Here is a 13,193-nt window from a genome sequence, read left to right on the forward strand (position 1 = left end):
TTTGGCGTCTCTGTGTTTGGCAGAGAGCAGATCGAAGATATCAACATGACAGTCACAAGAAGATTGAAGACTAATGATTTGATAGGACCGGTCAAATTTGGTCTTTCTAAATCTTTGCTCGATTCTCGTTACATAGCAATGATAAAAGAGGGTTAGCTGTAATAGCCCAAATTTGACCAGGCTAAAAACAGAGTAAAATTAAATAAATAAGTATTTATTTATTTAAAGAGTCCATTTAAAAGTCCAATTACAAAGCCCAAGTGTTTTGGTTCAAAAGCACTACCCTTGACCCTACCCAGCAGACCCAAATACATCCGTAGCCCAGTTTAACCTAAACCATCAGCTAGATTTAACCCAAGACTTAAACCTACAGCAGACTCAAACCCAATAACCCGTTACACCCATGACCCAGTTAAACTACCCAAAAACCCATTTATACCCAGACCCAAAAACAAACGAGGCCCAAGTGGCCCAATTTGTTAACAGACAACAGAGAGACCTAGGGTTTCAGAAACCCTAGGCACCGCAAATGGAAGGCTCCAGAAGTTAAACAGTGCAATCAATGCGTCGGTTCGTCTTACGCCATCAGCACTGTAATTCCAGGCCGTGATTCCAGGTTTCGAATCATGCCGTGGTCTATGCCCGAGTCAACGCCGATGTTCGTTGTTGCTAAATCTTTCTGGATACCTGCAAAAGAAGGAAAGAGCCACAGCAGCAAGCAAAGCAAATATGGAAAGATATAAAAAGATCTCTTTCCTAGTTTTTGTAATAACAGCAGTGGCTATAAAAGCCCGAATCAAACGATGTAAAGGAATTTTTTTTATAGAGGTTTTTGAAATACATACATAGATGCAATAAAAATCTTATTTTTACATACGTATACAAAGCAAGATACTACAGTTAATTGAGATACACAAAGGTAAAGTATTTTACATATATGTACTTATATACTGTAAATAATGAAAAGGAAAAGGTCAAACCCTTTATTTACCTGGAAAAATTGGGATTTCGGGTCTTTGGCCACCGAATGGGGAGGAATCGGCGATGACGCATGAGCGCGTAAAGCCGAGGACCGAGGCTCGGCTCGACGGAGACCGGAGTCAAGTTCCCTCTCTCTCTCCTCTTGTTTCAGAGAGAATTTTAAGTTTTTTTTTAAAACCCAGTGTAAAATGATTTTTGGGCTAAAGCTTGGGTTTATATAGCCCCAGCAAAACGACGACGTTTTAGACCCTCAGGATCCGCGCGTTGACCCGATTACCCGGGGAGGATCCGCGCATTTTTAGAATTGGGTTAATTACCCGATCAATCCTTCCACCCTTTTTTTAGTTTATAATTACATTTTATTTTATTTATGATTTGGCCCTATTATTTTGTTTTAGTTTTAATTTAATCCCAACGGTTATTACATCCTGGAAACGGCGTCGTTTAGGATTAGGACAAATTGCCCAGTGAGTCCTTTGCAGTTCTAATTCTCGCAAATCAGGCCCAGAACTTGTGCTATTTTGCAAATTAGCCTTATAATTCTATTTAAATTCAATTTTAACCTTTATTTTACTATTTTTAAATTATGTTATTTTATATAATTTATTTATAAAAAAAATTTATACATATATTATTATTAAAGATACTATTTATATTTTTATCATATATTATTTTCCTATATATATATCTATACTATATTTTATCACTTAATGTTTAAATATCTTTATCTTTATATTATCTTATGCTTTAACAATATATTATTTTGTATTATTATTATTTTACATCACTATTTATATATGGATATTATATTTTTACTTATATTAATTATTTGCATATATACTATACGTTATTTTTACATACATATTATATATTATTCTATATTATTATCTCATTTTGTATACTATTATATATTTTTATCTATATATTATCATTATTAAAGGATTTAACTTGTATTTCATACTTATCTTTATTTATACATTAATAATTACTTTATCCGTATTTTATTATTACATATTTTGAAGATATTATAATATTATAATTTGTATAACATGTATATTTCATCATTAATTACTTATTTTATATTATGCTAAACTTACATTAAAATCATTTTATTAAATATCAATTCTTTTACATTTGATATTTTATATACCAATATATTTTATATTTTTCACATAATTATTTTTCTTGTAAATATTTTTTATCATATATTATACTATTAAATATCACATTTTTATGTATGCTCATTCTATATATTCTATATATTTTTAGAACCTATGTTTTATTATTATACAATATTTACTTTTACTTTAGAATAAATTGCTATGTTATGTTTTATATGACTTTTATAGTTTATTTACAAATACATTATATATATATGTATTAGAATTATATTTCATGTATCATTTGCATGTTTAAATATATATGTTGGATTATATGTTTAGGTTTTTACACTTCTTTATGTCTTGCGTTTCGTGTATATTTTTTTTATTTAAAATTTGTCATATTTTATTGCTTATATATATGTTAGTGAGTATATGATACTTATGCTTTTATGCTTTTATTTACCTATTGTTAGAATATATTATCTCGTATGTTATGTTAATATACTCCTTCATACATCGGTTTAAAAATGAGACTTTAAAGTTTTTAAAAATAAAAACGCAATGCTTGGTGTTTGGAAGCTTCGAGAAAAGTAGTGCCCTAGCTTATTGGGTTGCGACTTTTCTCGTCGAGTTCCAATAATCAAGTATCCTTCTAAGTTTTTAAAAGGTTTTCTAAATGCAAGCCACTATCTTGGAATTTCAAAACAATATGTCCTAACTTATTAGATATAGCATTTTGTTGTTTCGAGATAGGAATTTCCAAAAAAGGTTAACTTAGTACTTTGATACGAGTGAACCTCAATTTTCAAAATTAAAATATTTTAAATAGGGCTACATCTTAAAATTTTTGAATTTCCAACATTAAAGACATTTGATAATCAATTTGGTACCAATTTTGGGCGTTACGAGGGTGCTAATCCTTCCTCGTACGTAACCGGCTCCCGAACTTGTTTTCTGATTTCGTAGACCAAAACTAATGATTTTAAAACAAAAAAAATGTTTTAAAGGTGATCCAATCACACCTAAAAAGATTGGTGGCTACTCCCGTTTTCGTTTTTTAAAGTCGATTCCCATTTTACAAAACTCGATTTAAAAATAGTTTCGACATTATATATATAAATTTTATTATATGTTATATATTTTTATTATATTACTTATTTTATTATATTTTTATATGTAAAATATTTGTTACATTATTATTATAATTATACATATTTCATATTATATTTCATTATATTTATTTAAGTTTTTCATTACATATATATTATCTATATTATTATCATGCATTATTAAATATTGCATTTTAATTATATATGTATATTTTTTAAATAATTACTCACTTTATTTTATATTTTAAATACATATTAAATCTTTTATATATTGTTATATTTTATTAAATGCTAGTTTCATAATATTATTAAGTGTTGTTTGTTTGATATATTTATGTTACTACATTATTATTTTTTTTATATTATTATCACATTTGATTTGTATATGTCTTTATATGTCTAATTGTATATCATGCATCATTTTTTTTATTAATTATTACTTTGTATGTTCGTATATTTTGCTTATCCATCTTCAATATATGTTATGTATATCTTAATATGTATGTTGTTATGTAACTAAGATTTGCTATATTTATGTATGTATCTAGTATAGGACCTTTATATTATTGCTATCATATTATTTAAATGCATGTTTTAGCTACCTATTATTGTAATATGCTATCTTACATGTTATAATGTATATATATGGTTCTTCATGCGTTAATTAAAAACGAGATTCAAAAGTTTTCAAAAAATAAAAAGACAATGCTTGGTATTTAGAAACTTCGAGAAAGGTAGTGCCCTAACTTATTGGGTTGCGACTTTTCTCGTTGAATTCGAATAGTCAAGCACCCTTCTAAGTGATTTTGAGTTTTCAAAACTTAAACAATTATTTCGAGATTTCAAAACATAGTGTCCTAACTTACTGGATATGGCGTTTTTTTGTTTCGAGATAGAAATTTTCGAAAGACGAGCTTAGTTTTGAAGGTTTTAAAATGTTGCGTCCTAACTTACTGGATGTGATGTTTTGACTCGTTTAAAATAAGTGAGCCTTAATTTTCAAAATTGAGTCATTCTAATTAAAAGAGGTTTGCATCTTAAAACTTTCAAATTTCTGACATTAAAGACACTTGATAATCAATTAGGTACCAATTTTTGGGCGTTACGAGGGTGCTAACCTTTCCTCATACGTAACAGACTCCCGAATTCGTTTTCTCGGCTTTCGTAGACCAAAATTAATGTTTTAAAACAAAACATTTTATAAGGTGATCCAATCACACCTAAAAAGATTGGTGGCAACTCTCGTTTTCGTTTTTCTTAAAGTCGATTCCCATTTTCCAAAACTCGATTTAAAAATGGTCTCGACAATATATATGTGTATATACATGTGTAATAATGATGAAAAGAATAATAATTATATTAATAATAGTGGTAATGGTAATGATCAAGGAGTAATGAAATAAGTATAAGTATGTACAAAAATAAAAATAATATAATATAAAGAGGAAAAAATAATGATAATAATAATAATATATTTATAAAAGAATATATATGTATATATACATACATACATATACCGAAAATATATTCGTAATAATAGTATTGAGTATTAAAAGTATATATATAATATAGACAAAAATATATGCATAATATAGTATGGAAAGTATTTACATGGGATAATATAAAAATGCATGAATAATGTGATATTAAAAATATATACATAATATATATAAAAAATATAATATTAAAAATATATATACATAATATATATAAAATATATACATAATATAGTATTAAAATATATACATAACATATACATATCAGAAATAATAATGATATTTAGGAACAATACTGTTAATAATACTACAAAAATATGTACATACATATTAAAAATAAATACATAACAATATTAATAGTATGTACATAATATAATAAAATGTATGAATAATATGATATTTTAAAAAACTATACATAATATATAAAAATATAATATTTAAAAAAATATACATAATATAATATTAATATATATGCGTAACATAGAGTATAATATATATTAAAAGAATATATATATGACGTACGAATATATTAACAAAAATAATAATATTAAAAACTATTAATAATACTATATAATATATATATAAGTATTAAGTAAAAATAATAATAATAAAATGCTAATAAATAAAAATAAAATAATAATAACAGTAATGAAATATAATAGTATAAATAATATTAAAATTAAAATAAAATAATGAGAGAAAGTGAAAAAAGGACGAAATTGAATTAAAAAATGAAATTTTTGAGGCAAATTCGAAATAAAAACAAAAAGAAAGGGCTTATTTGAACGCGCGTGGAACAACGGAGGGCCTAAAGTGCAATAACTCCCCTTTCTAAAATGCGCAGCATTAGCTAGGATTAAATTGAAAGACGCGATAAATTTTGGGGCCAAATTAAAAGTGAAAAAAATTGATTGCAAAAGCATGAAAAAGCGGAGGGGCTAAATGCGCAAATAGCCCCTCCAATGGAAACACGCGGATCCTGGCAGGTCGGGTCGGATTGGTCCGACCCAGGGCAAAACGACGTCGTTTTGGGGTTTAATTGCCAACCCCAAAACGACGTTTTTTTGGGGGCTATAAAAGGCCTCTTTTCTTCAAAAAAAAGTTCATTTTTGCATTTGAAAAGAAAAAGGGAGAGGGTGGGTGATTTCCGGCCACAAGGTCGGTCACCGTCCGGTCGCCGGACCGCCGTCGGCCGTCACCACCAGCCACCGTGCACGGTGGCCGGAAAATTCAAAAAGGTATATTTTTTTATTTTTTTTTCTAGTTTTATATCTAAATGTATATACTATTTTTTTTTAAAATAAAATAGAGATTAGTACGTATAAATGGGTTCAAAAAAGAAACAAAAAATAAAAGGAAAATAAATCAACCTTCGATTCTATTTTTGGTGTTTCTCGCTGCGATTTTGTGTTTGTATTCGAGATCCTTTGATGGTATTTTCACCTTGCTATGTTTGAGCCTTTCATTTTTTATTTCTAAGCAAAAAAGATCCCCCAAAATTTTACAATTTTTGGGGCTTTTATAGCCCGATTTTATTACAAATTTTTTACTATTTGTTTGCTGTCATTTCTTCTCTGATGTTTTGCAGGTGCAAGTGGCGGTGGCAGGTGGCTGACAAGCGGTGGAGCAGGTGGCTGACAAGGCTAGGGCGACTAGGGTTTTTGGTTTCTGACAAAAGGTTGTGGGATAGTTGGGTCTGTGATGGGTTTTCTAATTGGGCCATTAGTTTGGGTGTGGGTATTTGGTTGAGTTTAATTGGGTTGGTTTGTACTTGGGCCAAAATTGGGCCTCAACAACATTTTATGGAGGAGGCTCATTTTTTTGAGTCAATCAAGAAGATGAGTCATGTCCCGTAAGCTAGGGGCACAACATCTTGAATCCCCAAAAATAAAGAATATTCATCGTCTAATTATTACCTAAACCGTATACGTTTTTAATTTTAAATAGGATATTTAATTAATTCGGTTCAAGGAGAAAGCCATATCCCGTAAGTTAGGAGCACAACCTCTCATATTACCTACATACAAGAACATTGCCTTGGCCTTAAGAACTACTTATGCGGTACGCGAAAATGGATGCTGCATTAATGTGACATGCGATAAGTCTATTCGAACTTGGTATGTTGTACCAAACAGGTGAATATATGTAGGCATAATATAATAATAACAAAATTATGATATTATAATTATAGCAACAAAAATAATAAAATAACACTATAATAAAATAACAAAAATAATAATACGAATAATAATACTATTTAATAATGATAATAATATATAGTAAAATAACAGAAAAAGATATGATGATGTTATAATTATAACCGTGTAATATTAACAATAATAAAATTTTAGCGGAAATTAACAATAATCATCTAATAAAATAAATGGTAGAAGGACTTAAATTAAATAAGATAGAAATTTAAAGATGAAAAACATGAATTGCGTAACTTGAAGGGTAAAAATGCAAATAACAAAATTAAAAGTGTTCGAAATAAATCATTTTTACTAACTCATGTGTTTTTTCAAAAATAGACTAATTTTTATTTATAAATAATAAATGTTTTAAAATCGACTGTTTTTAAACCCTGATTGTTATTAGGCCATCTCGGTGGCCGATGTAATCTCCTATATTCAAGTCTAGCATCTAGCCGGGTGAAGGAGATTACAAATTAAGATAATTAAGAATTTAAATTAAATCAGGATATTTAAAGTTTTAATTTATATAAGATAATTAGGAGTTTAAATTAAATTAATAGAATTAAAATTTTAATCTAATTAAAAAGAGTTCTAATAATATGATAAGAATAAAAATATTTAAACTGAAAATTTTAGGGATTATAAGTTAGACCCTAATTCACTTAAGAATATGGTACATATTATATTACAATATTATAACAATTATTTGATATTTCATTTTATTTATTTCATTTTTGGTTGTGTATTATATTACAATAATTATTTTTTATTATTTATTAAAATTTTAAATGGAATTTTTTTAAATGTAATTAAGATTGAATCATCAATAACATACTAAGATAGCGAACATTGAACTAAAACTTGTAATTATATTGTCATATATTTATACATGTCTTAACTTGTAAAAAGTTTAAACAAGACGATGCAATTTATAATTAACAATAGAAGAGTATAATAATCAAGCTATGTTAAATTAACAATACATGGAATATCATTAAAGTAAAATACACAACATAAACTTCATTAAAACATAAATCAAGCCAAGTGATGTTAACATTAGATACAACATTCAAAATTAATTTCACTAGAACAAACGATATAACATAAACTATAACCATTCAGAATCTCTATGCATGCAAAGAGATTCAGCATTGCTACATGGATGAATGCACACACACATTTCCCACTCACCATCTTTTTATTAACAATATAATTACGATATCCCATGAAATTACTGCATGATGATGGCACATGCACCAGTGTCATATGGCTTAAGGCTTAATGCTCGAGCCAGACTGAGTAAACATGGACTTCGGCCATTCAGGCATTTTAACCCACTCAGGGTACTCTGCCTTTCTCAGGTTTCTTCTCCTCTTCTTTTTCATGCTTTGGGAACTCATGTTTATCTTCCTTATCCTCATCTTGTTTTTCCTTGCACTCGGGTATTTTTGGATATTCGGCTTTATGTTTCTCGTGCTCTTTAGGCTTTTCCCATTTGAAGAAATTGGGTTTTTCTTTCTCGTACTCTTCGTGATCTTTCGATTCGTGTGACTCGTGGCACTCTTCATCTTTATGTTCCTTACTCTTATCTTGCTTTTCCTTGTACTCGGGTATTTTCGGATATTCGACTTCGTGTTTCTCGTGCTCTTTAGGCTTTTCCCATTTGGGGAACTCGGGTTTTTCTTTCTCGTATTCTTCGTGCTCCTTCGATTCGCGTGATTCATGGTACTCTTCATTTTTATGTTCCTTATCCTCATCTTGTTTGTCCTTGTACTCGGGTATTTTCGGATATTCAACTTCGTGTTTCTTGTGCTCTTTAGGCTTTTCCCATTTGGGGAAATCGGGTTTTTCTTTATCGTACTCTTCGTGCTCCTTCGATTCGCGTGACTCGTGGTACTCTTCATGATGTTTGCAGGGTTTTTGTTTTTCCTCCTTGTGCATTTTAGGCTTCTCATGTTTTGGGTACTTTTCGTGATATTTTGGTTGTTTGTATTCAGACTCTTTGTGCTTTTCGTATTTTGAAGCCAATTGTGGCAGCTCTGATGAGGTTGTTTGTGTCTGGAATAAATGTCGAGCCGCTGACGAGACGGTGTGACTACCGATTATTAGTGAGACAGTAATGAGTAAAAGTTGGAAAAGGAAGAAAGGATGACAAAAGTTATGAGCCATGGTTAACCAAATAGAAAGAAAAGAATTTTGAGTGTATTTTTGTGTGGATTGTTGTCTATGTGTAGCAAGCCTTTTATAGGAGAGGATGAGAGATGGTTTGGTGGGATTTGGCTCCACGTTGTTTGTACCAATTTCTCATCTACATAATTGACTTATGGTGGGATTATGTTAAGAAGGTGCTCAATCTATGTCAAATATTTTTACGTAAATATACAAAATATAATCTTTCAAATATATGAAAAAATGTTATAAAAATTAAGTGTTTTTCTTTATTTAGATAATAGTTTGTGAGAGCATTTAATTCGAGTAATATAAGATTACTTTTCATAATAAGATTACGGGGATGTAAGATTATAAGTGGGATGTTCCGTATGTTATATTATCTTATTTGGTTAATTTGATTTGAATTTTTGATTTTGGTTAAGAGTACTTAAAATTACCTAAAAGTACATTTTTACTAAATTGTCTTTGTTATAGAATTTATTCTCTTAATGTTTCTTGGTCTCAATTTCTATAAAATTATGATAAATTCGACTAACCAAACATCACATTAATATTTTATTTTTTAGTGTGACCAGCCCACCTTATTTTAATTTCATTTTAACATTATTCTGTGAGCAGTTGAACTAGACAAAGTGCCTTTATCCATTATAGGCAAAAATTGGCTCATTGAAGGCAGCTCAAAATTTGATCACTCTTGGGTAGACCAGCCAACTGCTTGCAAAAAGTATAATGTTATATACTTTACGTATATCCCCACTGTCACATTCACCAAAGTATAATTATGATTAAATTATTAATATTATATGTTAAAACATAATAAAAAAAGATATGGTCAATCTTCATTTCCCTCTTCTCTCCACCGTTTGCAAGAAAAAGAAACAAAAGAAGCCATTTTTAAGCTCTTAGCATTCGGCTAACCTCTGTTTTTGAAATTGATAAGTGATTTTAAGCTTGTTTTTTTATAATTTTTATATTTTTGAAGTCTTATAAGCTTGATTTAACTAATCATGAATTGGTGTCATTTGGTTAGATTTGATGCTTAGATATGAAAAAGGATTAATTTCTAAAGTGAAAATTTATAGTTTTGAACTTAAGGATTAAAGTGTAAATATTTCAAAATTGGTTTGAAATTTCTGTAATTATAGATGATAGAGGGTTATAGAAGTAAGAAATTGAAATCAGATTGAAAAAATGAAACTTAAATTTGAAAGATATAGCTATTTCAGGGAATAAATTTAATAAATTTTAAAACTTTAGGAAACTGAATTGAACTGATTTATATTTATAATAGGATGATATAAGGTGATTGGAATTGATAAATTGTAATAAATTATTATAGGTCGCAACTTTAATAAACCATATGATAATTGAAGAAAAACGAAAAATTGTAGATTAAACCCTGACGTCATGTCGTTGTGGTTTTGTCAAGTAAGTTTATATGGACTTACTATTGCAATACCCCAAACTCGGTCTAGAATTTATGACCGGATCTTGAGGGTTACACTGACTACTTAAAGCTAGATTATTCGCTTCCCAAAACATTGCTTGATCTTGCATTAGTAATTTTGTAATAAAAAAATCATTTACATTTATTTCCTAGAAAACTTAATTATTATGAAATAAGTATTTTTGAAAACATATATTACTTCCCACCAAATCAAATTGAAAGTCGTAATATTAACTTATTTACTCTTTTTGAAAAATAAATTCACTTATTCTGAATTTGCAGCGGTAAAAATTTTTAAACATTTCCATTTTGAAAAAACAATCGAACATCCTTTTCAAATAATAGAAAATTTATGCAGATTATTTAAACTAATTATCTAAAAAACTCAACAAAACTCAAAACCAAAATAAAATTCCAAAAATTAGTCCGACGGTCCAAAAGTACGTAAATTTTAATTAATAATTATTTAATAAATATTATGTAAAACCGTGTTTACCTAAAAACCGTTACAGTTACCACCTTTTACTTAACTCAGAAATCATATATATATTGATTAATTTGCTTGGAAACATTTCTTAGTTCGCGGAAGCTTAAGAACAAATAAAGTTGTAGTTCCAAAATCCATAAACAATATTTTCAAATTCTAAACTTAAACCAAATAGCCTGAAACCAAAAATTTCATAATTACTCCCAACTATAGCAAATAAAATAATAAAAGCATTAAAAACCTTTAAAACCAGAGTGTATGTAGCAATGGTCACCGTCGAGCCCTCCGCAGCACCGATCCACCTACTGCTGGGGATTACCTGATAGACAAATAAAAATAAGGGGTGAGTTTTCAAAAACTCAATGTGTACATCCCTACAGCAAGCACGCATGTAAATGGATAGCAGTCAAATAGTCATAATCCTGAGTTCTTAACAGAATCAATGTAGGTTTTAGCCCACTCAGAATAGTATTAGATATATTCGGGCCTTCGCCCATACAGACATACATGCATATCGATTAGAACAGTAATGCTCACCAACCCAGCACACCATTTCCGTCCAACCTAACAGACCATGTGGGGATGAAATCTACCTACCCAGCCCTACACACCAAGTATGGGGATAAAATCAACCCATCCAACCCTACACACCCAGTGGTACCGTATACGGAACGTATCAGATATATACAGCATAGTTGCCCGATGATAGGTCAATAGCCTTTCAGTCTTCCTTCTCTTCAACAACAAACCCAACCTAACCCAATACAATGCAATATAAATAATATGGCATGCTTATGTGCAGACATCAAATCATAACATTGTCATCAAATTAGAATAGATACACATGCTTTAATTATCATACTCTTACGTACATCTTAGTATCAGATCAGAGTATAGGGGTCTAAGTAACGCTTACCGACCCTACCAACAGGTTACAGTCGACTTAGGTGACTCGTACAACCTTGCAGAACATTCCAAACAACTCGGGCTCACACATCCATGTGCCTTGCCCATGTGGGCTCACATGCCCGTATGGCTCACACGGCCCAGATTGGCCTTACCCATGTCGATCACATGGCCTGGCCCAAGATCTCACACTCTCGTGTGGTTCATCCGTGTGGCCCACACGGCCCAATTGGTCAAGCCCATGCCTCACACACGGCCTCGCTAGCCTCACACGCCAGTGTTCGTCGTGCCCATATGGCGTGCGCATGGTCTACTTCTTCGACCACACGGTCGTGTCTCGCCACACGGCCTCCACATGGGCAGTCTACACTCCCATGTGGCATCGACAGCAGCGTTTTCGGCTTTCGCCGAAACGCGACTTCAGATTGATTGGAGTACACACCTGGTTTTGATTGAAGCCTAACGCAATCCTGAGCCCTTTAGAAGCTATATTCAACAATGTCAAAACCCATTTCAGTCACTTAAACAATGTTTGATTGAAACTAAACAAGGTATTCCGCGCCGAAATCGGTAAATTTTGTACCTCGAGCAAAAACCAGCAAATACTACGCGCTTAACTCGCTATTCAGGAACGAAGAATAGCCCCTTGATCTGTACCTAAACACCCAAACAAAATTTCCACTTAATCTCTTAATAAAAAAGATGCTTACGAACGACAAGAAGAAACTTACCAATGAGGAGAATGTCAATGAAATGCAGAAGCCCGTTAATACGAAATCAAAATGAATGAGAGGAAGGCAAGGGAAATTTCGGCAAAAAGAAAAGAAATAGAATGTGGAGAGGAGAACAATAGTAGAGAATTTCGACAAAGAGAGAGTTCTTTTGGGGAAACTACTCAGAAAAATCTGATAAACCCCACCACTTCAGAGTTTTAGTTCACCTCCAATTTTATCACGGCCTTAGTGGCAAAAGTAATGCCCAAGCTAGGATTCGAACACAGGACTTCTAGCATAAACCCTTTCCAATTAACCCTTTCCAATTAACCACTAGCTTATTAACCAAAAGCCAAGCTTTACTTAAACAAAAAATTTGCCCAAGTTGAGACTTGAACTTGGGACTTCCCTAACACACCCTCAAAGCACTTAAACACAAAAGAAGACAAATATTATGTAAATTCATGCAAAAACATATTCAGATATTTTCCTATGCTACAATTTCACAAAAACCGAAATTACAAAAATCTGGGGTGTTACAACTTTACCCCCTTAAAGAAAATTCGTCTTCGAATTTTACCTGG

The 13,193-nt window shown here is 30.6% G+C and overlaps 2 protein-coding genes across 2 annotated transcripts; one reads left to right on the forward strand and one right to left on the reverse strand.

The window, feature by feature from the left end:
* The first annotated feature begins 1,044 nt into the window (after positions 1-1,044).
* Positions 1,045-6,566, forward strand: LOC121218448 (uncharacterized). Its single transcript, XM_041095637.1, has 3 exons — positions 1,045-1,144; positions 5,813-5,927; positions 6,278-6,566. The coding sequence occupies exons 1-3, from the start codon at positions 1,045-1,047 to the stop codon at positions 6,543-6,545; spliced, it is 483 nt and encodes a 160-aa protein (XP_040951571.1). The 3' UTR covers positions 6,546-6,566.
* Positions 6,567-8,222: 1,656 nt separating this feature from the next.
* Positions 8,223-9,053, reverse strand: LOC107887789 (glutamic acid-rich protein-like). The gene has a single exon (XM_016812018.2). It carries the CDS (start codon positions 9,051-9,053, stop codon positions 8,223-8,225), a length of 831 nt encoding a protein of 276 aa, XP_016667507.2.
* Between the last annotated feature and the right edge of the window lie 4,140 nt (positions 9,054-13,193).

This window comes from Gossypium hirsutum, chromosome A03 (assembly GCF_007990345.1).
Source record: "Gossypium hirsutum isolate 1008001.06 chromosome A03, Gossypium_hirsutum_v2.1, whole genome shotgun sequence".
NCBI classification, from domain to species: Eukaryota; Viridiplantae; Streptophyta; class Magnoliopsida; order Malvales; family Malvaceae; genus Gossypium; species Gossypium hirsutum.

Bases quoted from the DNA above. Each gene is read 5' to 3' on its own strand.
- LOC121218448 (XM_041095637.1), top strand. From the start codon at position 1,045: ATGACGCATGAGCGCGTAAAGCCGAGGACCGAGGCTCGGCTCGACGGA. The intron at 1,145-5,812 runs GTTTTTTTTTAA...GCATTTGAAAAG, and splicing joins TGTTTCAGAGAGAATTTTAA to AAAAAGGGAGAGGGTGGGTG. The intron at 5,928-6,277 runs GTATATTTTTTT...GATGTTTTGCAG, and splicing joins TGGCCGGAAAATTCAAAAAG to GTGCAAGTGGCGGTGGCAGG.
- LOC107887789 (XM_016812018.2), bottom strand. From the start codon at position 9,053: ATGGCTCATAACTTTTGTCATCCTTTCTTCCTTTTCCAACTTTTACTC.